Raw genomic sequence first — 27,264 nt, 5'->3', positions numbered from 1 at the left:
GGGACCCACCGTGGTCTCTCCCACGGTCACCAGGCCTCGGGGCCTCCCGGCCAGGTAACCCGTTGCAGATGACTGTTCAGAGCTTCTCGCCAGCCGGCCAGGAACTCCACGAGGAGAGGGACCTAGTCTTCTCCTCAGCACCCATCACATGCTCAAGTGTCAGGCATCGGACAGGTGCTCACACAGCAAATATTTACTACCACCCGGAAGCCAGTAAACTGTAGCATCCAGACATCAGCCCAAAGAGGTGAAATGAAGCATACACTTACCTGTCACTCTGTTTATTACAGAAATCGTTTCTTATTTTGTCCACAATAGAGGTCCGGGGCAGGATGTTGGTTTTGTTTCTTTTCTTGGCGTCGTTTTCAACTACCACTATTAACCAGTCCACAGAGCTATGAGCTTTGAGAACATTCTGCCACTTGGTGAGGTCGTCTTTTACTGTAGCTTTATACACTTCAGTATCCTGAAAATAAAGAATTCACTGTGAAAGCAGGTTAATTAATATCCTTTAGTGTATATGGCAAATGTGTCCAATAACAGAAGACAGCGCGCTTTCCTGCTCCGGGATGGGGACGCTGCACAGAAAGCCCGGCGCTGGTCCCGGCTGCTGGCACTCTGGGCAGGCTCACACCACACCCCAGGTGTGCGCTGTCCCCAAGACCAGGGATGCCGGGGGAGGTCTTCCAGCGTTACAGAGGAAGAGGTGGAGAGGCAAGGGCCGAGCAAGCTGCCCACAGCAACACAGTCTGCTAACTAAGTTGGGACTTTAAAACCCAGGTCTGCAGGGCCAGAGGCCATGGGCCCAAGCACAACAGGGTCCCAACACGGTCACAGCCCCGCCTTGATGGGAGAGGCGAGTGGCTGTGGAGCCCTCAGAACCACTCTAACCTCAGTGCCACATGCAGGCCACGTCAGGGGCAAGGCAGCTTCAGAGGCGAACCCGAGTAAAGAGGACACTCTAGGGCTTTTGAAAGTTGTTCTCATTCACATGGAGCGATAGGGGAGCCGGCCTGGGCCTAACACTCAAAGCTGCTCCTGACTCAGAGCACCACACACCAGCCTGCTAAAGAGCGCACCCCGCCTGCGCGAACGCCAACGAGGCGAGCCTCGGTTCTCTCCCAGGGAGAAGCAGGGAAACAGAAGTGTTCCTTGCTTTGTAACTCTATTTACAACTGACGTTACGCTCCATAAATCCACTAAGCAGATTCAGAGTGAAAAAACCAAGATGCTTAACTCATTTCAATATCAGGCACTTAAAAACCTCTGGAAACTATACTTAGCAGCTACTGTCTAAATACATGCTTTCCCCTCTTTTAATAGAAAGATTCCTTACTATCCTGCTTATATTTTCTCTGGATTTTTTAGTCTCTCTCGAGTAACACTCGTGATTGATCCATGAACGAGTTAAATCTCAAATTCTGTATCAAGTCCCTCCTTTCGTTTAATTAATAAGTGAAAAGTTCCAAAAGGCAGTACTTAAAAATTTTTTAAACTGCTATGTCCTCAGTTTAAATTTGAAATAAGTACAATCTGAAAAACATCTCTGGGTTAAAAATTAAAAGGAAAACCATCCCGCAAAAATCTCATTTCTGTGAATTAATATCAAACAATAACATACACATATACTGCGTATTTTCCATGCAATGGCAGTGCTTAGGACTGGAAGCTTAGATTTTACAATGCTGGTGTCTGTCGAAACCCAGATGCATGACGCCTGGAAAGTGAAACCAAAAGGCCAGGGGGCTGCAGCCACAGAGGCCGGCAGCTTTAAAATCAAGGCGCAGACACAAATTGCAGGGCGGACAAGGGGCGGTGAGGAGCCCTGACAAGCTCCAAGGCCGTCCCGGGGCCAGTTCAGGGCACCCTTCACCAGAATCCACACTGAGGAGAGGTGGCCGCACCCCAAGGGGACACCAGCCCCTCTCCTGGGGACATTCTGGGGCAGCTTGCGGGGACTCTCGGGAAGAGGCCTCGCTGAGCGGCCGGCTGGACAGAGTCCCCCAAAGTTCTGGTGGAATCGGAAGGACAGAACCCAGTCCATCACTCACGACGGTGAGCAAACAGCAAACATTCCTAAAAAGACTCACTGACTTTGCAGAAGAGGAACCCAAGCTGAGCCACTGAGGTTAAGGGTCTCTCAGGAAACCACAGCCAAGAGAGGAAGACGCCATCACAGGGAAGGAAGGGGGACGAGGGGGTCCTAGTGGGGAGCAGCCGCCTCGGCACCAGAGTCAAGCCAGGTGAGGAGGGCATCACAGCGCAGATGACGAAGGACTGGGGGCTGGCTTGGGGTGTCCCAGGACAAGCAGGGCAAACAGGGCCTCCGAGGCGGGTCATGGGTCACGTGAGGTGGGGAGGGGGTGATCCAGCAGAGCATCAGCCCCAGAGCGGGGGGGCACCCACGCCACAGGGCAGCAGGACAGCGGTGACGGGAGAAGGTTCACAGGCAGCGATGATTCCAATAAGCAAACATATGGAGGATATGAGTGCCTGGCTTCTCCAAGCCGGAGAAGGGAGTTACAAGTATGGAAAGGGAAGGAACTATGTCCCAAGTAGTATAATATGACTTGAAGGAAACAGGTGTAACTTACAGTGTATACTAGAAACCAGAGTTGCCCAACCCCCCGGGCCAAGGACTGGTACCGGTCCGCACCTATTAAGAACCGGGCCACACAGCAGGAGGTGAGCGACGGGCGAGCGAGCGAAGCTTTGTCTGCCGCTCCCCATCACTCGCATCACCACCTGAACTATCCCCCCACCCCACCCCTGGTCCTTGGAAAAACTGTCTTCAACAAAACCGGTCCCTGGTGCCAAAAAGGTTGGGGACCGCTGCTATAAACCATAAAGCAACTAGTGGAATAACATAACAAAGAGTTTTACTTTTAAATCTAAACTCCTAAACATTGTCAACTTGCTCCAAAAAATTTTCTTAACAGATGGTAATCAAAACTATCAATAGGAACTTCCCAGGTGGCGCAGTGGTTAAGAATCTGCCTGCCAATGCACGGGACACAGGTTCGAGCCCTGGTCCGGGAAGATCCCACATGCCACGGAGCAACTAAGCCCATGTGCCACAACTACTGAGCCTGTGTGCCACAACTACTGAAGCCCATGCACCGCAACGAAGAGTAGCCCCTGCTCCCGCAACTAGAGAAAGTTTGCTCACAGAAACAAATACCCAACCCGGCCAAAAAAATTAATTAAGTAAGTAATTAAAATTAAAATTTTAAAAAACTATCAATAAAACAAAACAAAAGGGCTTACCTGGTGGCGCAGTGGTTGAGAGTCCGCCTGCCGATGCAGGGGACACAGGTTCGTGCCCCGGTCCGGGAGGATCCCACATGCCGCAGAGCGGCTGGGCCTGTGAGCCATGGCCACGGAGCCTGTGCGTCCAGAGCCTGTGCTCCGCAACGGGAGAGGCCACAGCAGTGAGAGGCCCGCGTACCACAAAAAACCAAAACCAAAAACAAAACAAAAACAAACAAAAAAAACCAAAACAAAAAAACTAAAACAAAACAAAAAAACCCCACAGGCTCCCTACTAGAAAACAAGTTTAAGGAAAACAGAACACCATCATCCATAAGGCCCACAAAAACTACACCCAGCAAACAATGCAGGACTTTTATGAAAAACATTATGATACGCTACGAAAACATAAAAAAGCCATAAAGAATGGAGAAACAAACCAGGTTCCCGGAGGAGAAGATTCATGATCATTAAAATTCTTCTCAGATGAACGTGTAACTTTTCCAAGACAATCCCAATCAAAACACCTCAGTCTTTTGCGTTTTTCTTTTCAGTCACTGCTCCAGTTACCTATGGCTTTGTAACGAACCACTACAATACGCAGTGGTCCAGAGATTTGCTCACAGACCTGCACCCTGGAGATTTGGTGGACAGCTCGTCTGCCCCACGTGGTGTCAGCTGTGGCACTGGAAGGCTAGGAGAGAGAAGGCAATGACATGTCTGCTGATGGACACTAGCTTGTTGACAGCATCTGCTGGGGCTGGGAGTGCACACCTCCAAATGGCCTTCCCACAGGGGCACTGACTTCCTCTGAGAATGGTGGCTGGGATCTGACAGCAAGCATCGCAAGAGGACGCAGCAAAAGATATATTCCCTTTTATGACAGTCTCAAGAGTCATAGTTTCTCTTCTGCCAGTCAGACCCACCCAGATTCCATTGGAGGAAACACAGACCCAGGCTCTCATGGCAGGAGTGTCACTGCCGTGCAGAGAAGAACACGTGGGATGGGAGATACTGGTACAGACATTTTTGGAAAATAAAATCTGTACACCTAACCATCGGATTCTAAAATTCATATGAAAGAGAAAATGCATGCCAGCCAAGAGATTTATTTTAAAAGGACAGATATCAATACATATTATAAAAATGTAATTAAATGTAATTAAAAGTCTGGTACAGGCATAGAACAGACAATGATCAATAGAACTGATGTGTCCAGAATATTGTGCATAAAGGATACTGCTTTAAAATAAAGGTGATGGGACTTCCCTGGTGGTGCAGTGGTTAAGAATCTGCCTGCCAGGGGCTTCCCTGGTGGCGCAGTGGTTCAGAGTCCACCTGCTGATGCGGGGACACGGGTTCGTGCCCCGGTCCGGGAAGATCCCACATGCCGCGGAGCGGCTGGGCCCGTGAGCCATGGCCGCTGAGCCTGAGAGTCCGGAGCCTGTGCTCCGCAACGGGGGAGGCCGTGGCAGTGAGAGGCCCGCGTACTGCAAAAAAAAAAAAAAAAAAAGAATCTGCCTGCCAATGCAGGGGACATGGGTTTGATCCCTGGTCTGGGAAGATCTCACATCAGCGGAGCAATTAAGCCCGTGTGCCACAACTACTGAGCCAGCGTGCCTAGAGCCCGTGCTCCACACAAGAGAAGCCACCACAATGAGAAGCCAGTGCAACCCAATGAAGAGCAGCCCCTGCTCGCCACAAGTAGAGAAAGCCTGCGTGCAGCAACGAAGACCCAATGCAGCCAAAAAATATAAATAAATAAATAAAAATTAATTAATTAAAGTTGACATTTTCAGTAAGTGGGGAAAAGGTAGACTATTATGAAATGATATTAGGTCAAGTTGCTCCCCATTTAGACAACAAATTAGACACTGAACCCACACTGCTCCTATCATATACAAAAATAACTTGAAGCTATACAGATCCAAATATAAAACACAATTATAAAAATATTAAAAGAAAACATAGGAGAAAATCAGTTACTATCTTCAGATAGACAAGGCCTTCCTAAACATGAAACACTACTCAGAAACCATGTTTTTGATGACATATTTCACTCCATAAAGATTATAATAGTTATTAATATTCATGCACTAAATAATACATCAACTACCTATATAAAACAGAACTACAGAAGATGCAGGAGAAATAGAAACATTCTAATAATAGAAGACTTTAACATACACACTGTCAGTTAAAGATAGATCAAGTGGACAAAACAAAATATAAATGACTTCAACAACATAATCAGTACAAGCTCTTATGGGTACATATTTAATATTACAATCTAAAAACAAAGAAAATACATTCTCAAGCACACATGGAACATCCAGAAAGACTTTATTAGGTCACAAAGAAAAAAAATTTTCCTAATAGCAGAAAATATTGAAAACACCACTCTAATCACAATGCAATAAAATTAGAAATGTTAACGTGAAAAAATTTTTAAACTTCCTTCTGGAGATTAAAAAACTTTCTGTTAAACTATTGAGCGTAAGGGGCGATACAAACAGAAAATAGAGAATTTCTGAAAAATAGTAACAGAACACGGGAATATATTTAAATTTACATCTTTAAAGACCTATATCACTAAAAAAGTTTAGAATGAAAATAAATGCATTCCCAACTTAAAAAAACTAGGAAAAGAACAAAGTAAACTATAAGAAAACAAAAGGAAGGAAATAATAAAAATGGAAGCAGAAATTAATGAGATAGAAAACATGCTAATAGTATATCAGATTAATAAATAAAACTCCTGTTTCTCTGGGGGGGGGGGGAGAAACAACTAATTTAATCAAGGAAGAAAGGAAGAAAACACAAATATACAAAATAAGAAATAACGATGGGGAAATAACTATTGACACAGAGCATTTTTTTTTTTTTTTTTTTTTTGCGGTACGCGGGCCTCTCACTGTTGTGGCCTCTCCCGCTGCGGAGCACAGGCTCCGGACGCGCAGGCTCAGCGGCCATGGCTCACAGGCCCAGCCGCTCCGCAGCATGTGGGATCCTCCCGGACCGGGGCACGAACCCGTGTGCCCTGCATCGGCAGGCGGACTCCCAACCACTGTGCCACCAGGGAAGCCCCAGAGCATATTTTAAAAGTTGAAAAAAGACCACTTCATACACCTCAATGAAAAAAAATTTTTAAACTGAAATGTATAATTTCTAAGAAAAATATAGTTTATCAAAATTGACAAATGGCTGAAACAGATCAATTTCCATGGAAGGGACACAGAAAGTGATCAAGGAACTATTCCACAAGAAAGTACCAGGTCCAGATGGTTTCTCAGGAGAACTCTAGCAAACCCTAGAGACCAGATAGTACTAGTGCTACGTAAATTGTTTCAGATAGAGAAAACAAACAAAAACTTCCAAGTTATTTTTATGAATCAAGTATAACATTGATACCTAAACCTGATAAACACAGCAGAAAAAAAAGTTATAGACCAATCACTTGTGAATATATTGATACATGCAAAAAATCCTAAATAATGTGAACAGACGCCAATACCACATTAAGAAAATAATACTCTGACCAAGTGGAATATACCAGGAATGCAAGTATGGTTCAATAATTAGAAACCCATTAATGTAATTCAACAAATTAGTAGATATAAGTGGGAAAAATCATGATTATCTCCACCAGGTATGAGAAAGGCTTTAACAGGATTCAACAGTGTATTCCTAATAAAAACCCTCGAGAAAATAGGAACGGATGCAAGTTCCTTCACACACTCACTCAAATTTACCTTATTCCCATAGCCAGCGCCCTACTGTGGGGAGACACCACAGGCATTCCCACTGAAGTCAGGAACAAGGAAAAGATACCCACTGTCTCCACTGCTACCAGACAATGTCTTACAACAGGAAAAGCAATTTGAGGCATAAGAATTGAAAAGGAAGAAACAAGACTCTGCAGGTGACAGGATAGGGTATCTGGAAAACCCTAGACTTTGGGGCCTAGAGAACCAATGATAAAACTAACTCAAACAATAAAAGAATCCAGTAAGGTTAACATGAAAAAAATCAACGTCTTCATATACAAAAAAAATAACCAACTAGAAGATACAATGGGAGAGAAAACCCCGTTGACAATAGCAACTAAAAAGTAAAATACTTAGAAAAGTAATTTGATACTAAAATCCATGTGGAAAAATAAACATGCCAGAGCAACTAGGCAAACACTGAAGAGAATGACCCCTGGGAAAGGACCAGCCCGACCAGGTACGAATGCGGACTGTCAGTCTAGGGAAAGCACGAACTGCAAACAAAGTCTGCACTCTTCATAGCAGGTTTGTTTCTGGCTGCAGCACAGGTGTAGCAATTCTGAAACTACGCTATGCATATTGCAGGACTGAGCAGGTGAGGGAATGTGTTGATGCGTCAGAGCCAGGGTAGACATAAACACGGAACAGGGTAAGGCAAGAAAGAGCCATGTGGGGTTAGAGGCTAAAATCAGAGGCATCAGTATCAACTCATGATTTCTAAGACACGTGCTTCCCTAGCCCCGTGTAGTCAAAAGGCATAGAAGCGGGGACCCTCCCACAGTGCCAGGGAACCAGGGCTCTGTGAAAAAATGGCTGATTCCAGCACAAGGGTAGCAAAGGGACAAGAACCCAGAACACCTTGCTGTACCAGAAAGCTAGGAAGTGCTCAAAAGGCATAGGAGCCAGCTTGAAGTGACTCTCGCTGGCCAAATCTGGGACAACTTGAACACCAAAATAATAAGGATAATTGACTATAAAGCACTAAATAAAACAGAAGCCCACACAGGCTCTTCCCCAGAGTAGAGCGCTGACTGATAAATTGGGGGGAAGTGGTATGTGCAAGCCTTGGTAATGACTGGTGCAGGAAGAATCATCACTGGGGGCTAAATCTGGTCTGGAGTTTGGAGGGGTTCCCGTGACTGTGTGATAGGGGTGCCTCCCTGGGCATAAACTGTGCAAACAACATGGCTTATGCTGAACATCTGCATTCCCCCAGGAGTCTAGCCACCCCTGGAGTTTTGCTGTGTGTCAGGCGGAGGCTGCCTATGTGCCCGGTCCAATAAAAACCCTGGGCGCCAAGTCTCCAACGAGCTCCCCTGGTGGACAGCATCTCACATGTGCTATCACACTTGTCCTCGGGAGGAAGCACATCCCACGTGACTCCACTGGGAAAGGCTACAAAGCAAGGTCAGCAAAGGCAAAAGGCGCACGGGGTGAAGGGGAGAACAGGCGTGAGCTCTGAGTCCTTTCTCATTAAAACTAGAAAAACTACTTCTGCATCCTCAGTTTCAAGTTAAAATGTCACAGTATGTAACGATTTACATATTTTGTATACTGCTAAATGCTTGTTTTATTAGAGTCAAACAGACAGGAAGAAATGACCCACAGAATTTTCTATTCGTTCATGAAACAATAATTCCATCAAGAATGGGTTCACAAACACAGAACTGCCAAGTACGAGTGAAGGCCACAGTGCCCGCAGCTGCAGCGTCCCCTCACTCGATGGGCGTCCCAGAGCGCCTCCTGCACCAGACACGGATCGTGAGTTAGGAGACACAGTCCCCTGCCCCCAGAGAGCCCGCAAACCAGAACCAGAGACAAACAAGGATTTGTAAGTACAGTAACTGTCATGATGGTGAGTACAGGGTGTTATGAAAACAAAGCTGAAAGTAAATATTAAAAAGACCTAGTGCCCACTAGGCTACAGTGAGATGGCTCACAAGAACTGGAAACACAAGTAAGACTATATTTGGTGATCACCACGAGTGCCCCGCGCTGGGCCAGAGCAGAAAATAGGCCACGGCAAAGCCACATCCTTGGCTGAAGGATGGAGAAAAGAGAAGACTACCAAAAAATTAAAACTAAAAAGTAAATTTCAAAAAGTATAGCTGTCTTAGCAAAACCCAGACCTCTGAAACTTAACCCCATTCCAAGACACGTTCTTGTAACTTTTCCCTTTAAATGAATACTTACACAGCATTCCGTCCAGTAAATATGAAGAAAGGGGAATGTGAGCAGAGCCTTGTTTCCTTCTTTGGGCAGCAGCTCCTCTTTGAATTGAACGAAGTTAGATTCCAGGTGAATCATCTTTGGAGCTCGGCCATAGGACCTATAAACAATTTTTAACAAGTCACTGAGAAAAATGAGAATGTTTAGCAGAAAGAAAAGGAGAAAACGACAACAACAATTTAATCACATCTATGAGTTCAGAAGTACAGATAGGGCACTAAGCCTGAACTGTAGCGATTACATATGCTATCCGAAAAGACGCTGTAACTTAGTTTAAACACAGCCCACATGGACATGTCAAGGCTCCCCATAAATCTGTCGGCTTTACTTTGCTTGCAACACCAACTTCTGGGAAAAATGGATGTTAACCTACAGTCACTATAAAAGAAGATAAGAGTCTCCCAATTGTCAAAAGTGCTGTGTGAAGCTATCAAAGCTTTAAACTGCTCTAATACTTTTGTGACAACCCGTATTATCCAAAAAAGAGAACTGTCTGGTGAAAAAGAACAGGTTTCGTTCACACAGCATAAATAAAATAGTGGTAACCACCCTCCTCCATGTTTTCTCAACCCAAGAACAAAGGACACACAGAGCAATCCCACAAGCTGCGCTCATCTAATCTACGGCTATCAGAGGGCATGGGTGCTGTTTTTATTGTACTTGTAGAAATAAATTATGCTACATACATCTTTTTTCCATACCTCTATTCTTCACCTCTAGTAGTTGTATCTCTTTTAAATATCTATAGCTGGATTTTGTGCTTTTTATCCCATCTAAGGAGTGTCGGTGATTAATAAGCTGAAACCAACCAAATTTAATGTGATTATGCTTGAACTTGTGGATTTTCTATTTCAGGCTATTTTTTTCTATCCTTTGAGAGATTAATCAAGTTTTCTTTTTCCATCCTTTTTCTCTGTTAGTTTGAAAGCTTAACCATCTATTTCTTTTCTGCTGTTGGTTACATTTTAATTTTTAACATGCATAAACTTACATTTCCCTCTCAAAGACTGCAGTAAACGTCTGCCTCTCCTTGAACAAGACAAAGCTAGTGCACTGTCTGCTCTCTGCTTCCCTCCACAATCTGACATTTTAGATCGTTTGATTCGTAGAAGCACTGACACCACAGTGCAGCACAGCACTTATGACTTGCTTTCTGGCCGCTGCTTCCTTTATCCTGTGAATTCATGGTTCATTTTCCTTTTTCTTGAGATACATTCCTTAATTATTTCACAGAGAGTAGCACAGTTTCTGATCATACATGTCTGAAAATGTTTCCCAACGATCTCCATCCGGTGGCAAGCAGCAAATATACGACGTGAACAGCACCCTGGAGAGAACACGTGTGGCGCCACGCGGCCAGAGTGGCAGATCAGGGCCCCCGGCCATCCTGGGCCCAGCTGGCATCCTGTCTCTCCCAAGGCCCGGGGGAGGCTGAGGCAGTCTTCCCGCTTGTATGAGTATGAGCAATACAGAACTCCAGATTCAGAGGTACTTGCCCTCAAGGCCCTGCTTAAATGCTGCATTTCATGCTACACTTTAAATGCTGTTAGAGACTGCAAATGCGCTTTTTCTTTTCTCCCTGTTGCTTGGCGTGGCTTTTTGTTTGCTTTGTTTTGTTTTCATTCTGCTAGACATTCAGCGGCCCCTGCAATCTCCGAACTCACTGCTGGGAGAATTTTGACGCCAGTTCTCCAAGTATCGCCTGTCCTCCACCCTCTCTATACTCTCCTTCTGAAACATCTTCTACAGGGACATTGAAACTTCTGGACTTGGCCTTCGCGGCTCAGCTTTCCTTTCACGCCTCCAACTCCAGCTCTCAGCATTCAACTCGAGTTTCCAAGCGCAATCTCCCAACTCACTACTTTGCTTTTCAGCTACAAAGCAGTTCACTGCATCAAGTAAAGTTTCTGCTTCAATCTTTTCCCCCCAAGATCTAATCAATTAATTTAAAATTTTATCAAAGTAAATATATATACACTTTAACATGTCAAGTAGTACTAAAGAGCTTTACACACACACACACACACACACACACACACACACACACACACACACACACACACACACACACACACACACACACCACGGCAGAGGGAACCCTGCCCAGGCCTTCTGTCACCATTTCTACCCCTCGCCTACCAAGGTCCTGGGCCCCGGGCCCTATCACCTGTCAGGGACTCGCCTGCTTCTCAGGGAGCCACCTCTGCAGACACAAGGGCTCGGCTTTCCCTCCTATTCCTCTGTCCATCCTCCTTCTCCCAGAGAGGCGTCCACATCTCTGCTGCTGCCACTTCTGCCCTCCTCTGTCCTTGAACATTTCTCGTTCTCTTTTCTCATTTAGTTTTCAAGAAGGTGAAGAGATGAAAATACGTGTTAAATCTATGCAGTGTCTCTATTTCATTTTTTTCCTCATAACCCCCTTTCCTGTTTCTTCTATCTTTCTGAATGTTTAAATAACGTATACTATTGGAAACCCTTTACAGATTACTCCATTTCTTCAGGTATTAAACTCTTCCGTTTGCTGGACTATTTTCTCTCATTCACAGCACTGGGCCTCTTGAGACGTTGAATAATTTTTCTGTAAGAGAATTCTCCCACATTCTGTACACTCTTCATATTACATGTAGGTAATTAAATACACTCCTTGTAACACTATAATCGGGCACAAAAATTAGACTAGATTCAATAGAGAGCCCGGGTAAGTCATCTAGAATGTTAACTCTTCAAGTTAGTAGATTACAAACTGGTGATCAGAAAGGAATAACATAGCAAGAATCAGAATTACATGAACATGAGTAACAACAGGAAATTCTTCATACACCTTGGTTAAAATCAGATTACCAGTATTAACAAGTCACAATCCAAACATTTTCTACAAATAATATCTAATCTTACCAGAAATTAGTCTTCCAGTAAGATAATTCAAAGTCAATTATTTCCTCAGGACAAGTCCTTAGAGGAACAATTACAAACAACAGGGCAAACGGGAGGATTGATCTGGTTTCCCTCCTAATTTTTTTTAATAAATTTATTTATTTTTAATTTTTATTTTTGGCTGTGTTGGGTCTTCGTTGCTGTGCGCGGGCTTTCTCTAGCTGCGGCGAGCAGGGACTACTCTTCATTGCAGTGTGCGGGCTTCTCATTGCAGTGGCTTCTCTTGTTGCAGAGCATGGGCTCTAGGTGTGTGGACTTCAATAGTTGTGGCACGTAGGCTCAGTAGTTGTGGCACGCGAGCTCTAGAGCGCAGGCTCAGTAGTTGTGGCGCACGGGTTTAGTTGCTCCTTGGCATGTGGGATCTTCCCGGGCCAGGGCTCGAGCCCGTGTCCCCTACATTGGCAGGCGGATTCTTAACCACTGTGCCACCAAGGAAGCCCCTCCTTCATAATTTTTAAGTAACATCTTTCTGTGCACTTTCTCACCCTTAAGAGAAGAGCCAGGAGGTCAGGGCAGAGAGAAGGTCTCATAAGACAGCAGACAGAGGCACATGCTCTAATGTGGAATCGGAGTGTGCGTCTCCTTTCCAAAATGCCATGAGGAATCAGAAACCATTCCTACAAAAGTGGGCCTTCAGCTCAGAAGAAGTGTCCCATTTCTACCATCCTATGTCTTGTCAAGAAAATCAACACATTCCTTAGAGAAGAAGGTCCACAATTACATGGCTCCACTCAGTTTCCTGAGAACTTAGCCTTTAACTCTTACTACTTCACTTGCTCACACAAATGCCTACAAAACGAGGAGGGAGATGCAGCGAAAACCAGAGGCACCATACCTTCTCCATTCCATTGGTTCTCTTGGAAGCTGCTGGGAGAGCGTCGGATAAATAGAGGTAAATAAATTCTGATCTCCAGCACCTACAACAGGAATAAAAATGGCATTTTAAGGTAAATATAGGAAAAATGGACTCTAAAATTTATTAATTGGTATTTTTAGGCAACTTAATAATTTAGCAGAATGACATCACAAAACAAGATTTTTTCATATCTTTAAATAAGTGGTCTCAAGAAAAGCCAGCACTCGACATGTGACCTAACTAACCCTCGCCCGGCCTCTCTGAGGTGGGTATGATTCTCCCCACGAGGAGGAGGGGGAGGGTCAGGAAAGTGGAGTCACCTGCCAGGGTCTGACAGCTAAGGAGGCGGAGCGGGCCCAGCTCCAGCCAGCCTCACCCCTGCGTCAGCTCATACCGCTGCTGCTCTCTTCAACTTGGACAAAACAGCCATGAAACTCCAGGCAGAACAGGAAACCCGGACAAGTGAACATGAGTTTCTTCACCAAAATAAGCTCGATACGCGTCCAAATGCCACTAGGAGCCGAGCCGTACAGTACGCTCTCTGTGCCCGTGCCACCCAGGACACCGGACACGCCTGCTCTCGTCGAGTCCACACAGGAAGTCCTGGAGGCAGACCCGACCTCATGGCCAAGAAGGGGGAGCACAAGCTGGCTGGCTGCGGAGACCAGTGAGGAACCCAGGAGTGTCTGAATTCACATGCTAAGCTGTTAATTCAGCTCTTTCATCCTAGCTTTGACGGAACTGAAAAATCCACTTAGCTCTCATAAAATTATAGCATAACCATATCGCACTTAGGCTTAAAAAGTAGATGACTCAAATTCTTATACTCAGAGGATCCTCTAACTTTAAGCAAAACCATTTTCCATTTGCTTTTCTATTGATCTTAAAGAAATCATTGGGGATTGATGTAGGCCATTAATACATTTGCTTATTTTGCTATCATGAGCCCCCCCAAAAAACCAAAACAGGGGCTTCCCTGGTGGCGCAGTGGTTGAGAGTCCGCCTGCTGATGCAGGGGACACGGGTTCGTGCCCCGGTCCGGGAAGATCCCACATGCCGCGGAGCGGCTGGGCCCGTGAGCCATGGCCGCTGGGCCTGCGTGTCCGGGGCCTGTGCTCCGCAACGGGAGAGGCCACAGCAGTGAGAGGCCCGCATACCGCAAAAAACAAAACAAAACAAAACCTTCCCCAAACCACATAACACTGTCAAGTGACTGCTGAGAGGAACGGTGTTTCTGGGCAGCTGAGCTGCTTATCAGAGAGGCCGTGGGGCACAGTGACTGGACACAGAGGCTGAAAGGCTGATGGCCTGGTTCCCACCTAAGCTCCACCAGCTACCAGGCGAGAAAGCATGGGGAGACCACCGAGCCTTTCTGTGCCTCGGGGACCATCTGTGAAATGGGAAAATAAGAATAGCTCCCAACAGGGCTGTGGTGAGACTGAGTGAGTCAACACAAATAACGCTGAACAAGGCCTGACACAAAGTAAATCCTTAATAAGGGTTACTATTAATAATTTATTGTTGACATAAAAACAACTTTTATGTTTTAACTCATCATTTTTCATCATGTTCATTTATTTGGTAGTTGTCTTAGAAATCAAAATAAGAAAACCTTCAGTTGGCTTCAGATTCCTTATCCTTGAGTGCCAACTCCTGCTGTCTCTTTTAAAGGTTCTAAGATTAACATATAAAAATCACTACACTTTGCTAAACAGTAATTAGGGCAAACACATAGGAGCTTTCTCCTTTTCCACTTAGTTATATATATATATATATATATATATATATATATATATATATATATATATATACGGTCCTTGCAATAAAGTCTCACATAAAGGTACAGGGGGCGGAGTCAAGATGGTGTACTAGGAGGACGTGGAATTCGTGTCTCTGAACAACTAGGGCACCTACCAGGCACCAGTGGGGGACCACAGACACCTAAGGGGACAGGACGAACCCCCAACAACTGGGTAGGACATGGGGCATGGGGAGAGTGAAGAGGGAGGAGAAGTGGAGGCAGGAGGGGACTGGCGCCCCTGAGGGGCGGCTGGGGGAGGGGAAGGGATCCCACACCTGAAGGGGGAAATTGGGGGACCACTGGGAGGGCAGAGAATCAAAAGGGAGAGTGGCCAGGTTTCCCCTGCCCAGGAGCCTGATGAGATCCCGGGCCTGATCCTGTGCCCACCGAGGCCTCCTTCAGCTGCGAGGGTCCCAAGGGAATGGGAGGGAGGGAAGGGGGAGCAAAAGTAAAGGCCAGACCTCCAGGACCAGCACCCCTGAGGGGCAGCTGGGGGAGAGGAGGAGTTCCTGCACCCAGCGGGACCCACCCATGCACGGTTAGGGGTCCAGCAGCAACAGGGGAGATCCCGGGGGAGATGGTGGGGAGGGGTGTGAAGGAACGGAAGGGAACGGGGCCAGCACTTTCCCTGTCCACTTAGGCACCAGGGAGCCTGCTGGGCTCCCGGGCCTAATCCTCTGCCCTCCCAGCCTCCCTCCTGCTGTGCAGAGCCCAAGCCCCGCCCCTACACTCGGAGACCCCCTCTGAGACTCCCTCCACTGTGCTGGGACCAAGCCCCACCCACACAACCCCACTCAGGGCCCTACCTCCAGACTCCGGAGCTCCACACTCCAGAGGCCCTCCTTTCCACGTGCTGCCTCTCCCCTTCCGCCCTAAGCAGAGGCCCCACCCCATGCTCAAACGTCACCCCCCCCAACCCGCCTAGGTCCCACCCCACCCTAAACCCCGCCCCTGCCTAAATTCCACCCCCACCTGAACTCCGCCCTCAGAGCCAAGGCTTCTTTTTCTTATTGTTGTTTTTTCCTCTTTTAGATGGGGGTTCTGTTTCACCTTGTTGATTCATTGTTGTTGATTCTTTTATTTTTCCTAATAAACCTTTTATTTTTCTAATTTTATTTTATTCTTTATACTTTGTTAGTGATCTATCCTTTTGTCTCGTTCGCCCCCCCTTTTCTTTTTTTTTTTCTTTTCTCTGTTGTGGTTTTATTTTACTTTGTTGCAGTTGTTTCAATTATAGTTTTATTTTTCCTAATATATCTTTTATCTTTCCAATTTTATTTTTGTATTCTTTGATATTGTACTGCACCTCTTTTTTCTTTCTTCCTTCCTTTTTTTTTTTTTACCGTGCCACAAAGCTTGTGAGATCTTGGTTCCCAGGCCAGAGGTCAGGCCCGAGCTCCTGTGGTGGGAGCTCCAAGTCCAAACCACTGGACTAACAGAGAAACTCAGACCCCTGGGAATATTAATTGGAGTGAGGACTCCCGGAGGTCCTCATCTCAGCACTAAGACCCAGATCTATCCAACTGCCTACAAACTCCAGTGCTTGACATCTCAGTCCAAACAACCAGTAAGACAGGAATACAGCACCACCCATCAAAAAAAAAAAAAAAAAAAAACGACAAAAAAATGTTACAGTTGAAGGAGCAAGGTAAAAACCTACAAGACCAAATAAATGAAAACGGAACAGGCAAGCTACCTAAAAAATGAATTCAAAATAATGATAGTAAAGATAATCCAAAATTTTGGAAACAGAATGGAGAAAATACAAGACACATTTAACAAGGACCTAGAAGAACTAGAGCAAACAAACAGTAAGGAGCAACACAATTACTGAAATTAAAAATACTCTAGAAGGAATCAATAGCAGAATAACTGAGGCAGAAGAACAGATAAGTGAGCTGGAAGGTAAAATGGTGGAAATAACTGCCAGGGAGCAGAATAAAGAAAAAAGAATGAAAAGAATTGAGGACAGTCTCAGAGACCTCGGGACAACATTAAATGCACCAGCATTCGAATCATAGGGGTCCCAGAAGAAAAAGAGAAAAAGAAAGGGTCTGAGAAAATATTTGAAGAGATTATAGTTGAAAACTTCCCTAACGTGGGAAAGGAAATAGTCAATCAAATCCAGGAAGCACAGAGAGGCCCATACAGGATAAACCCAAAGAGAAACACACCAAGACACATATCAATCAAACTATCAAAAATTAAATACAAAGAAAAAATACTAAAAGCAGCAAGGGAAAAGCAACAAATAACATCCAAGGGAATCCCTATAAGGTTAACAGCTGATCTTTCAGCAGAAACTCTGCAAGCCAGAAGGGAGTGGCAGGACATACTTAACTAAAGTGATAAAAGGGAAAAACCTACAACCAAGATTACTCTACCCAGCAAGGATCTCATTCAGATTCGATGTAGAAATTAAAACCTTTAGAGACAAGCAAAAGATAAGGAAATTCAGCACCACCAAACCAGCTTTACAACAAATGCTAAAGGAACTTCTCTAGGCAGGAAACACAAGACCCACAAAAACAAACCCAAAACAACTAAGAAAATGGTAACAGAAACATACATATTGATAATTACCTTAAATGTAAATGGATTAAATGCTCCAACAAAAAGACATAGACTGGCTGAATGAATACAAAAACAAGACCTGAATATATGCTGTCTACAAGAGACCCACTTCAGACCCAGGGACACAAACAGACTGAAAGTGAGGAGATGGAAAAACATATTCCATGCAAATGGAAACCAAAAGAAAGCTGGAGTAGCAATATTCATATCAGATAAAATAGACTTTAAAATAAAGACTATTACAAGAGACAAAGAAGGATGCTACATAATGATCAAGGGATCAATTCAAGAAGAAGATATAACAATTTAAAATATTTATGCACCCAACACAAGAGCACCTCAATACATAAGGCAAACACTAACAGCCATAAAAGGGGAAGTTGACAGTAACACAATAATAGTAGGGGACTTTAACACCCCACTTTCACCAATGGACAGACCATGCAAAATGAAAATAAATAAGGAAACACAAACTTTAAATGACACATTAAACAAGATGGACTTAATTGATATTTATAGGACATTTCATCCAAAAACAACAGAATACGCTTTCTTCTCAAGTGCTCATGGAACATTCTCCAGGATAGATCATATCTTGGGTACAAATCAAGCCCTGGTAAATTTAAGAAAATTGAAATCGTATCAAGTATCTTTTCCGACCACAACGCTATGAGACTAGATACCAATTACAGGAAAAAAAATGTAAAAAATACAAACACATGGAGGCTAAACAATACGTTACTAAATAACCAATAGATCACTGAAGAAATCAAAAAATACGTAGAAACAAATGACAGTAAAAAAACACAATGACCCAAAACCTATGGGATGCAGCAAAAGCAGTTCTAAGAGGGAAGTTTATAGCAATACAATCCTACCTCAAGAAACAAGAAAAATCTCAAACAAGCAACCTAACCTTATATCTAAAGCAATTAGAGAGAGAACAAAAGAAAACCCCAAGGAGGGAAGAAGGAAAGAAAAGAAAGAAGGAAAGAAGGAAAGAAATCATAAAGATTAGATCAGAAATAAATGAAAAAGAAATAAAGGAAACAATAGCAAAGATCAATAAAACTAAAAGCTGGTTCTTTGAGAAGATAAACAAAATTGATAAACCATTAGCCAGGCGCATCAAGGAAACAAAGGGAGAAGACTCAAATCAACAGAATTAGAAATGAGAAAGAAGTAACAATTGACACTGCAGAAATACAAAGGATCATGAGAGATTACTACAAACAACTATATGCCAATAAAATGGATAACCTGGGAGAAATGGACAAATTCTTAGAAAAGCACAACCTTCCTAGACTGAACCAGGAAGAAATAGAAAATATAAACAGACCAATCACAAGCACTGAAATTGAATCTGTGATTAAAAATCTTTCAAGAAACAAAAGCCCAGGACCAGATGGCTATACAGGCGAATTCTATTAAACATTTACAAAAGAGCTAACACCTATCCTTCTCAAGCTCTTCTAAAATACAGCACAGGGAGGAACACTCCCAAACTCATTCTATGAGGCCACCATCACTCTGATACCGAAAGCAGACAAAGATTCACAAAAAAAGGTATCTCTGATGAACACAGATGCAAAAATCCTCAACAAGATACTAGCAAACAGAATTCAACAGCACATTAAAAGGATCATACACCATGATCAAGTGGGGTTTATCCCAGGAATGCAAGGATTCTTCAATATACACAAACCAATCCATGTGATACACCATATTAACAAACTGAAGGATAAAAAATCATATGAAAATCTCAATAGATGCAGAACAAGCTACTGACAAAATTCAACACCCATTTATGATAAAAACTCTCCAGAAAGTAGGCATAGAGGGAACTTACCTCAACATAATAAAGGCCATATATGACAAACCCACAGCCAATATCATTCTCAATGGTGAAAAACTGAAACCATTTCCTCTAATATCAGGAACAAGACAAGGTTGTCCAGTCTCACCACTATTATTCAACATAGTTTTGGAAGTTTTAGCCACAGCAATCAGAGAAGAAAAAGAAATAAAGGGAATCCAAATCGGAAAAGAAAAAGTAAAGCTGTCACTGTTTGCAGATGATGTGATACTATACACAGAGAATCCTAAAGATGCTACCAGAAAACTACTAGAGCTAATCAATGAATTTGGTAAAGTAGCAGGATACGACATTAATGCACAGAAATCTCTTGCATTCCTATACACTAATGATGAAAAATCTGAAAGAGAAATTAAGGAAACACTCCCATTTACCACCGCAACAAAAAAGAATAAAATGCCTAGGAATAAACCTACCTAAGGAGACAAAATACCTGTATGCAGGAAACTATAAGACACTGATGAAAAAAATTAAAGATGATACAAACAGATGAAGAGGTATATCATGTTCTTGAATTGGAAGAATCAACACTGTGAAAATGACTCTACTACCCAAAGCAATCTACAGATTCAATGCAATCCCTATCAAACTACCAATGGCATTTTTCACAGAACTAGAACAAAAAAATTTCACAACTTGTATGGAAACACAAAAGACCCCGAATAGCCAAAGCAATCTCGAGAAAGAAAAATGGAGTTGGAGGAATCAGGCTCCTGGACTTCAGACTACACTACAAAGCTACAGTAATCAAGACAGTATGGTACTGGCACAGAAACAGAAATATAGATCAACGGAAAAGGATAGACAGCCCAGAGATAAACCCACACACATATGGACACCGAATTTATGACAAAGGAGGCAAGAACATACAATGGAGAAAAGACAGCCTCTTCAATAAAGTGGTGCTGGGAAAACAGACAGCTACATGTAAAAGAATGAAATTAGAACACTTCCAAACATCGTACACAAAAATAAACTCAAAATGGATTAAAGACCTAAATGTAAGCCCAGATGCTATCAAACTCTTAGAGGAAAACATAGGCAGAACACTCTATGACATAAATCACAGCAAGATCCTTTTGACCCACCTCCTAGAGAAATAGAAATCAAAACAAAACTAAACAAATGGGACCTAATGAAACTTAAAAGCGTTTGCACAGCAAAGGAAACCATAAACGAGACGAAAAGACAACCCTCCGAATGGGAGAAAATATTTGCAAATGAAGCAACTGACAAAGGATTAATCTCCAAAATATACAAGCAGCTCATGCAGCTCAACATCCAAAAATCAAACAACCCAATTCAAAAATGGGCAGAAGACCTAAATAGACATTTCTCCAAAGAATATATACAGATTGCCAACAAACACATGAAAGGATGCTCAGCATCACTAATCTTTAGAGAAATGCAAATCAAAACTACAATGAGGTATCACCTCACACCGGTCAGAATGGCCATCATCAAAAAATCTACAAACAATAAATGCTGGAGAGGGTGTGGAGAAAAGGGAACCCTCTTGCACTGTTGGTGGGAATGTAAATTGATACAGCCACTATGGAGAACAGTATGGAGGTTCCTTAAAAAAACTAAAAATAGAACTACCATATGACCCAGCAATCCCACTACTGGGCATATACCCTGAGAAAACCATAATTCAAAAAGTCACGTACCACAATGTTCATTGCAGCTCTAATTTACAATAGCCAAGACATGGAAGCAACCTAAGTGTCCATCAACAGATAAATGGATAAAGAAGATGTGGCACATATATACAATGGAATATTAGCCATAGAAAAGAATGAAAATGAGTTATTTGTAGTGAGGTGGATGGACCTAGAGTCTGTCATACAGAGTGAAGTAAGGCAGAAAGAGAAAAACCAATACCATATGCTAACATATATATATGGAATCTAAAAAAAAAAAAAAAATGGTACTGATGAACCTAGGGGCAGGACAGGAATAAAGATGCAGACGTAGAGAATGGACTTGAGGATACGGGGAGGGGGAAGGGTAAGCTGGGACAAAGTGAGACAGTAGCATTGACATATATACCCTACCAAATGTAAAACAGATAGCTAGTGGGAAGCAGCTCAGCTCGGTGCTCTGTGATCACCTAGAGGGGTGGGACAGGGAGGGTGGGAGGGAGACGCAAGAGGGAGGGGATATGGGGGTATACGTATAGCTGATTCACTTTGTTATACAGCAGAAACACGAGGTTGTAAAGCAATTATACTCGGATAAAGATGTTAAGGGCAAAAAGAAAAGAAAAGAAAAGAAAAACCTATGTAGAGAGTAAACAAATGAAGTGCCTCTTACACACCCCCTCCCAAGTGTCCCCCACAGGAAATCCTGTTATACGATATAAAACTTATAAAACTTGTCTAAGTGGAGACTATAAAGTAAAAATTTTTCTCATATTCTATCATAAAATAAATCTTTAATCTGTGTCCTAAATTTAATTTTAAAAGATTATAGGTCAATTAGCACATCTGTCAAGGGCAAAGACGTCATCTGACAATAACTGGGGACTTAACAAGTGACCATTCGATCTCAGCGCCTATTAGGAGCTAAACCATGTCCCTGTAAAATTCTTATGTTGAAATCCTAACCCCCAGTACCTCTGAATGTGCCTGTGTTTGCAGATAAGGTCTTGAAAAGATGATTACGTTAGAATGAGGGGTTTAGAATGGGCCCTGATCCAATCTGACTGAAATCCTTATAAGAGAAAATGTGGATACACAGACTCTGGGGTGGGAAAAGACCGCATGAGGACACAGCAAGAAGAAGGCTGGCCACCTCCAAGCCAAGGAGGGAGGCCTCAGAAGCCAACCCTGTCGACACTTTGATCTGGACTTCCAGTCACCAGAACTGTGAGAAAACAAGTTTCTGTTGTTTAAGCCACCTAGCCTGTGGTATTTTGTTATGGCAGCCCTAGCCAACTGATACAGCACCCCTGATTTACATTTGAAGGTCAAATTCTTCTCATCCATTTAAATTCTACATTGATTGAACATGAAGAAAAGCCTCCATGATTTTCTCAGAATATATAGCTATTATTAATGATAATACTCCTAAGTCTTTATATTATTATGAAAAATAGAGATGTCTTTGAAAATGAGCTATAGAGAGCCAGAGCTCTAAAAGAGAGGGACAGGAAAGAGCTTAGGTGTAAAACCCCGAAAGAATTAAAGCTAGGCTTATGTGATAGGTAATTAAATTAACAGTGTATACTTTGTAGCTCCCCAAAATAGCCCAACCACTTAGCAGAAAAGCCATTCGAGTTCTGAGGTCTGAATTGTAAGAGCCACTTTGTTTTGATCCCATGGGCAACAGGGGCATGAGAAAACCCAATAAGGATTCAGTTGTTAAAAAACAGCTACTAGAAGCAAAATTGAGGCTTAAGATTGATGTGTTCAGAGAACCCTGTTCAGAAAATTGCTGTGTTTATTTTTCTTACTCAAGAGGCCTATTAAAAGAGTCAACTCAGACTATTTATTTCAACAACTAAGATTTCCTTCTTTTTTTTTTTTGGTGAGAGAGGGGAGACATCAAAATAATTTGTAAAGGTAATTCAAAGCACAATCCCATTAATATTGGGCTGGCCAAAAAGTTCCTTCAGTTTTTAAGTAAAAATAAAAGACATTTTTCATTTTCACCAAGAACTTACTGAACAATGTATTCACTGTTTTGTCCCCATTACCTCTGCGATTTTTCAGGCAACTTCATAATTCCATCTTTCCAAAGATTTTATCTTTTTTTTTTTTTTTTTTTTTTGCGGTACGCGGGCCTCTCACTGTTGTGGCCTCTCCCGTTGCGGAGCACAGGCTCTGGGCGCACAGGCTCAGCGGCCATGGCTCACGGGCCCAGCCGCTCGGCGGCATGTGGGATCTTCCCGGACCGGGGCACGAACCCGCGTCCCCTGCATCCGCAGGCGGACTCTCAACCACTGCGCCACCAGGGAAGCCCCAAAACTTTTTATCTTTTTGAGCAAAGAACTGTTGCAGGTGCCTTTTACAGTCTTCCAGGGAATGGAAATTTTTTCCATTAAGAGAATTTTGTAAAGACCGAAATAAATGGAAATCTGAAGGTGCAATGTCTGGTGAATATGACGGATGAATCAGAGCTTCCCAGCCAAGCTGTAACCGTTTTTGCCTGGTCATCAAAGAAACATGTGGTTTTGTGTTATCCTGATGGAAGATTATGTGATTTTCTGTTGACTAATTCTGGACGCTTTTCGTCGGGTGCTGCTTTCAGCTGGTCTAACTGGGAGCAGTACTTGTTGGACTTAATTGTTTGGTTTTCCGGAAGGAGCTCTTAATAGAGGACTCCCTTCCAACCCCACCATATACACAACATCACCTTCTTTGAATGAAGACCGGCCTTTGGTGTGGTTGGTGGTGGTTCATTTCGCTTGTCCCATGATCTCTTCCGTTCCACATTATTGTACAGTGTCTACTTTTCACAGCCCATCACAACTTGTTTTAAAAACGGAACGTTTTCGTTATGTTTCGGTAGAGAATCGCATGCAGAAATATGGTCGAGGATTTTTTTCACCTATGTGGAACCCAAACACCAAAGCGATTCACATAACCAAGCTGGTGCAAATGATTTTCAATGCTTGATGTGGATATTTTGAGTACGTCGGCTATCTTCTGCACGGTATAACGTGGATTGTTTCTCAATTATTGTTTCGATTTGGTCACTATCAACTTCAACTGGTCTACCCGACCGTGGAGCAGCGTCCAGTGAGAAATCTCCAGCACGAAACTTCGCAGACCACTTTTGGCATTTCGATCAGTCACGGCACCTTCTCCATACACTGCACAAATCTTTTTTTGTGTTTTCAGTTGCGTGTTTACCTTTCTTGAAATAATCTAGCATAATATGCGGAAAGTGCTGTTTTTCTTCCACCTTCAATATTAAAATGGCTACACAAAAATTCACCAATTTTGGTAAGTTTTTTTTTTTAAATGCATGCCGATATGACAGCTGTCAATACAATCTTACCAAATTGTTTCAAATGAAGTTAAGACAACTAGGCGCTACCAGAGCCATCTTATGGAAAAAAAACGGAACGAACCTTTCAGCCAACCCAATATAAATCTCTCTCTCCCTGTGGGTGTGTGCGCGTCTCGTCACTCACTTGGGGACACGTGGATATGAGGATGGGGCAAGTCAGGGCACCCACAGGCGGCTCCAGGGGCGTCTGCGGACCATCAGCACCGGCGCGTGGCAGCACCCAGGCAGGAGCAATGACTGACAACAGGCAGAGGGGCCACTCAAACGTAAAGGGAAACATCAGGGGACAGTGGCCTTGCTCTGCAGAGGGACGCAGGCACTCCGTCTGGATGGTGCCCAGGCTTGCTGGCACCTGACCCCAGGCTGGGCCTAAGTCCAAAGGCTGAGGAGAGCCCAGCTCAGATGCTCCCCAAGAAAGGGGGGCAGAGCCCCGGGTTTCTGATTATCTGAACCTGTTTTCTTACTTACGCCAGTTGTGATTAGATTTGCTGTTCCATGCAGTCACATGACTGATGCAGACCTTCGCTATTTCCTGAATTATGACTGCATGCTCTGAGATTTTTAAAAGCATATATTCATGTATTAATCATGTAATTTTAAACTTTCTTTGTTAAAAGCAGATAAGAACTAATTAAACACGGGGCGGGGGGAAGAATTCAGAAAGATGATTTCAGTGACTTAAGCATAAATGGATCATATTTCAACAAACTCAGCTTAACATTTTCTTAAAATTTTTAAAACAGAAGGACAATTATAAAGTAGTTAACTTTTACCAACGTAAAAAGACACTAACACGTGTCCAAAGAAACATAAATAACTACAGATAAAGATGTATCATTCAGGTTTTATTTATTTGTTTATTTTTGGCCACGCTGTGCGGCTTGTGGGGTCTTAGTTCCCCGACCAGGGATTGAACCCGGGGCCACAGCAGTGAAAGCGCCGAGTCCTCACCACTGGACCGCCAGGGAATTCCCTCATTTGGATGTCAGATGACCAACACCAAAGCAGTAAAAAGCTGGTTATTTTTGAAACAACTCTAATTTTCAAAGAAGTCGATTATAACTAAAAATAGAAACGTGTAGGCTAGACAGTCTTTCAGACCCAAGACGCTATCACTAAGATGAGAGTCTAAGCAAAGCTGAGTAACAGGCCCAGACAGACCCGCGAGGATGCGTCAGACCCACCTCGGCCGGCCGTGGCCAGGGCCAGTCACAAACTGTCAGTCACACATCATCTGTTGCACCCTTCACCATCCTAAAGAGCAATGAAAACTTTCAATCATTTTATGCACAAAACTTTTATTTCAGGGTCCACTAGAACTGCAAATCCACAAAGTTACTTAGTGTCAAAGCATTTTTAAAATTCAGATTTTCAATTCTTAACAGTCAATTGCAACCAGAACAGAATCAGTCTTACGTTGATACTTAAAGAGCAGAGAACTGAGTCCACAGTCCTGCTCTGTGTGAAAATGCCTCCCGCAGATAAAAAAGCAGTGAATGCTTCATCCTCCTGAAAATCTACATCCAAACCAAACCGTGCAAAGTGGTTCCATTAGCGGGAGGAGATTACAGAGGGGCTCACAGTCTGCATCTCAGGAATGTGCGATGTCTAAACTAGACTAAAATAAAGGCACATAATCTCTTAATCTAGAAGAAAAATGTATCTATGTTCAAAAAGCCATACATTCGTTGTTGCTAATGTTCCTATAATGTTTATGTAATAATTTTTAAAAGATTTTAGCACTTGGTTATGACATAAGATTGAATTTGGCACTAAACAGTCTGCAGAAAAAGTAGCGTAAGTTACCAAATGCGGTTTGAATGCTCCAGAGCTACCAATTATGCCTCGGGGGAGACTGAAAAAAGCCACCTCTCATTTGGGAAAGACACAGGGTTTCCATACTTATAGAATCATTACTTCCAATGCTTCTCTCCCAGACACATGTTACGTGCAGTTGGAAATCTATGTAACTGGCCTACTCCCTGGGGCCTGGGAACATGTTACATTACATGGCGAAGGAGAATTAAGGCTGCAGGTGGATTAAGGCTGCTGCTAGTCAGCTGACCTTAAAGAGATGATCCTGGATTACTGGACAGGCCCATTGTACTCACAAGGGTCCTTAAGTAGGGAAGAGGGAGGCGGAAGAGCCACAACCAAAGAGATGGCATCACGAGAAAGACTGAACTGGTGTCACTGGCTTTGAAGGCGGAAGGGCCCAGACAGCCCAGGACGTGGGCACCTCTCGAAGCCAGAAAAGGCAGGAAACGGATTCTCCCCTGGAGCCTCGGGAAGGATCAGCCCTGCCCACAGCTTGATTTTAACCTAAGGAGACCCACGTCAGCCTTCTGGTCTCCAGAGCTCTGAGAGAATATCTCTATGTTACTTTAAGGCACAAAGTCTACGTTATTTGTTACAGCAGCCGCAAAAAACTGACACAACTATGAAAGGTGCATGACAGACTTAAAAGGGAAAAATAAAAGCATTTGATTTGCGCTGCTGCCCCCCGCCCCCCCCCAAAAAAACTATGTAATCTGATCTGATGATCCGGGAGGATGTGCTAAACTATAGAGAGAGAACTAGCTAACAAAGGTTAAAAGAGGGCCCATCTGTTTACCGTGCATTCTCGGACAGCACTCTGCACAGGTGCCCTGAGCCCTCACAGCAGCCCCGGGACCAAGGGCCACCCCACACGTGGAGGCCCAGGCCCCCAGCACCTGCCCACCCAGCTGAGTGAAGCGGCTCCCAAGCACCAGGGCTGGGCCAAGCCGCACCGGGCAGCCCGCTCTGAACTCAGCGTTCCTGGCTGCCGCTATGAGGTGCTTCTCTGTTTCCTCATTTTACTGTTTCCTAAGAAATCTGAAGTGGCTGTGTTGACACAGCTTGGCTGAAAACACAGGTTCCAGAAGACCTTCCACCAACAAGAGTGCACCTTTCTGTCACTGGCATCCGACTGTTA

At 43.6% G+C, this 27,264-nt stretch overlaps 1 protein-coding gene across 14 annotated transcripts in view; it reads right to left on the bottom strand.

The window, feature by feature from the left end:
- Nucleotides 1-27,264, bottom strand: part of TRAPPC10 (trafficking protein particle complex subunit 10) — a 92,199-nt gene that overhangs the window by 50,567 nt on the left and 14,368 nt on the right. For 12 of the 14 annotated variants that reach the window (XM_033856184.2, XM_033856185.2, XM_033856186.2 and 9 more), the window contains exons 2-4: nt 13,018-13,099; nt 9,213-9,348; nt 270-466 (exon numbers count right to left, since the gene is read on the bottom strand). In XM_033856184.2, coding sequence (XP_033712075.1) covers nt 270-466; nt 9,213-9,348; nt 13,018-13,099 — 415 coding nt within the window. Of the gene's footprint in view, nt 1-269; nt 467-3,267; nt 3,944-9,212; nt 9,349-13,017; nt 13,100-27,264 lie in introns of those variants that run through there. The other 2 variants (XM_073804568.1, XM_033856191.2) reach the window with 2 other exon arrangements.

Source organism: Tursiops truncatus, chromosome 4, assembly GCF_011762595.2.
Source record: "Tursiops truncatus isolate mTurTru1 chromosome 4, mTurTru1.mat.Y, whole genome shotgun sequence".
In the NCBI taxonomy this organism is placed as follows: domain Eukaryota; kingdom Metazoa; phylum Chordata; class Mammalia; order Artiodactyla; family Delphinidae; genus Tursiops; species Tursiops truncatus.
Note: the sequence above shows the minus strand (reverse complement) of the source record. Positions and strands in the feature narration are given on the sequence as shown.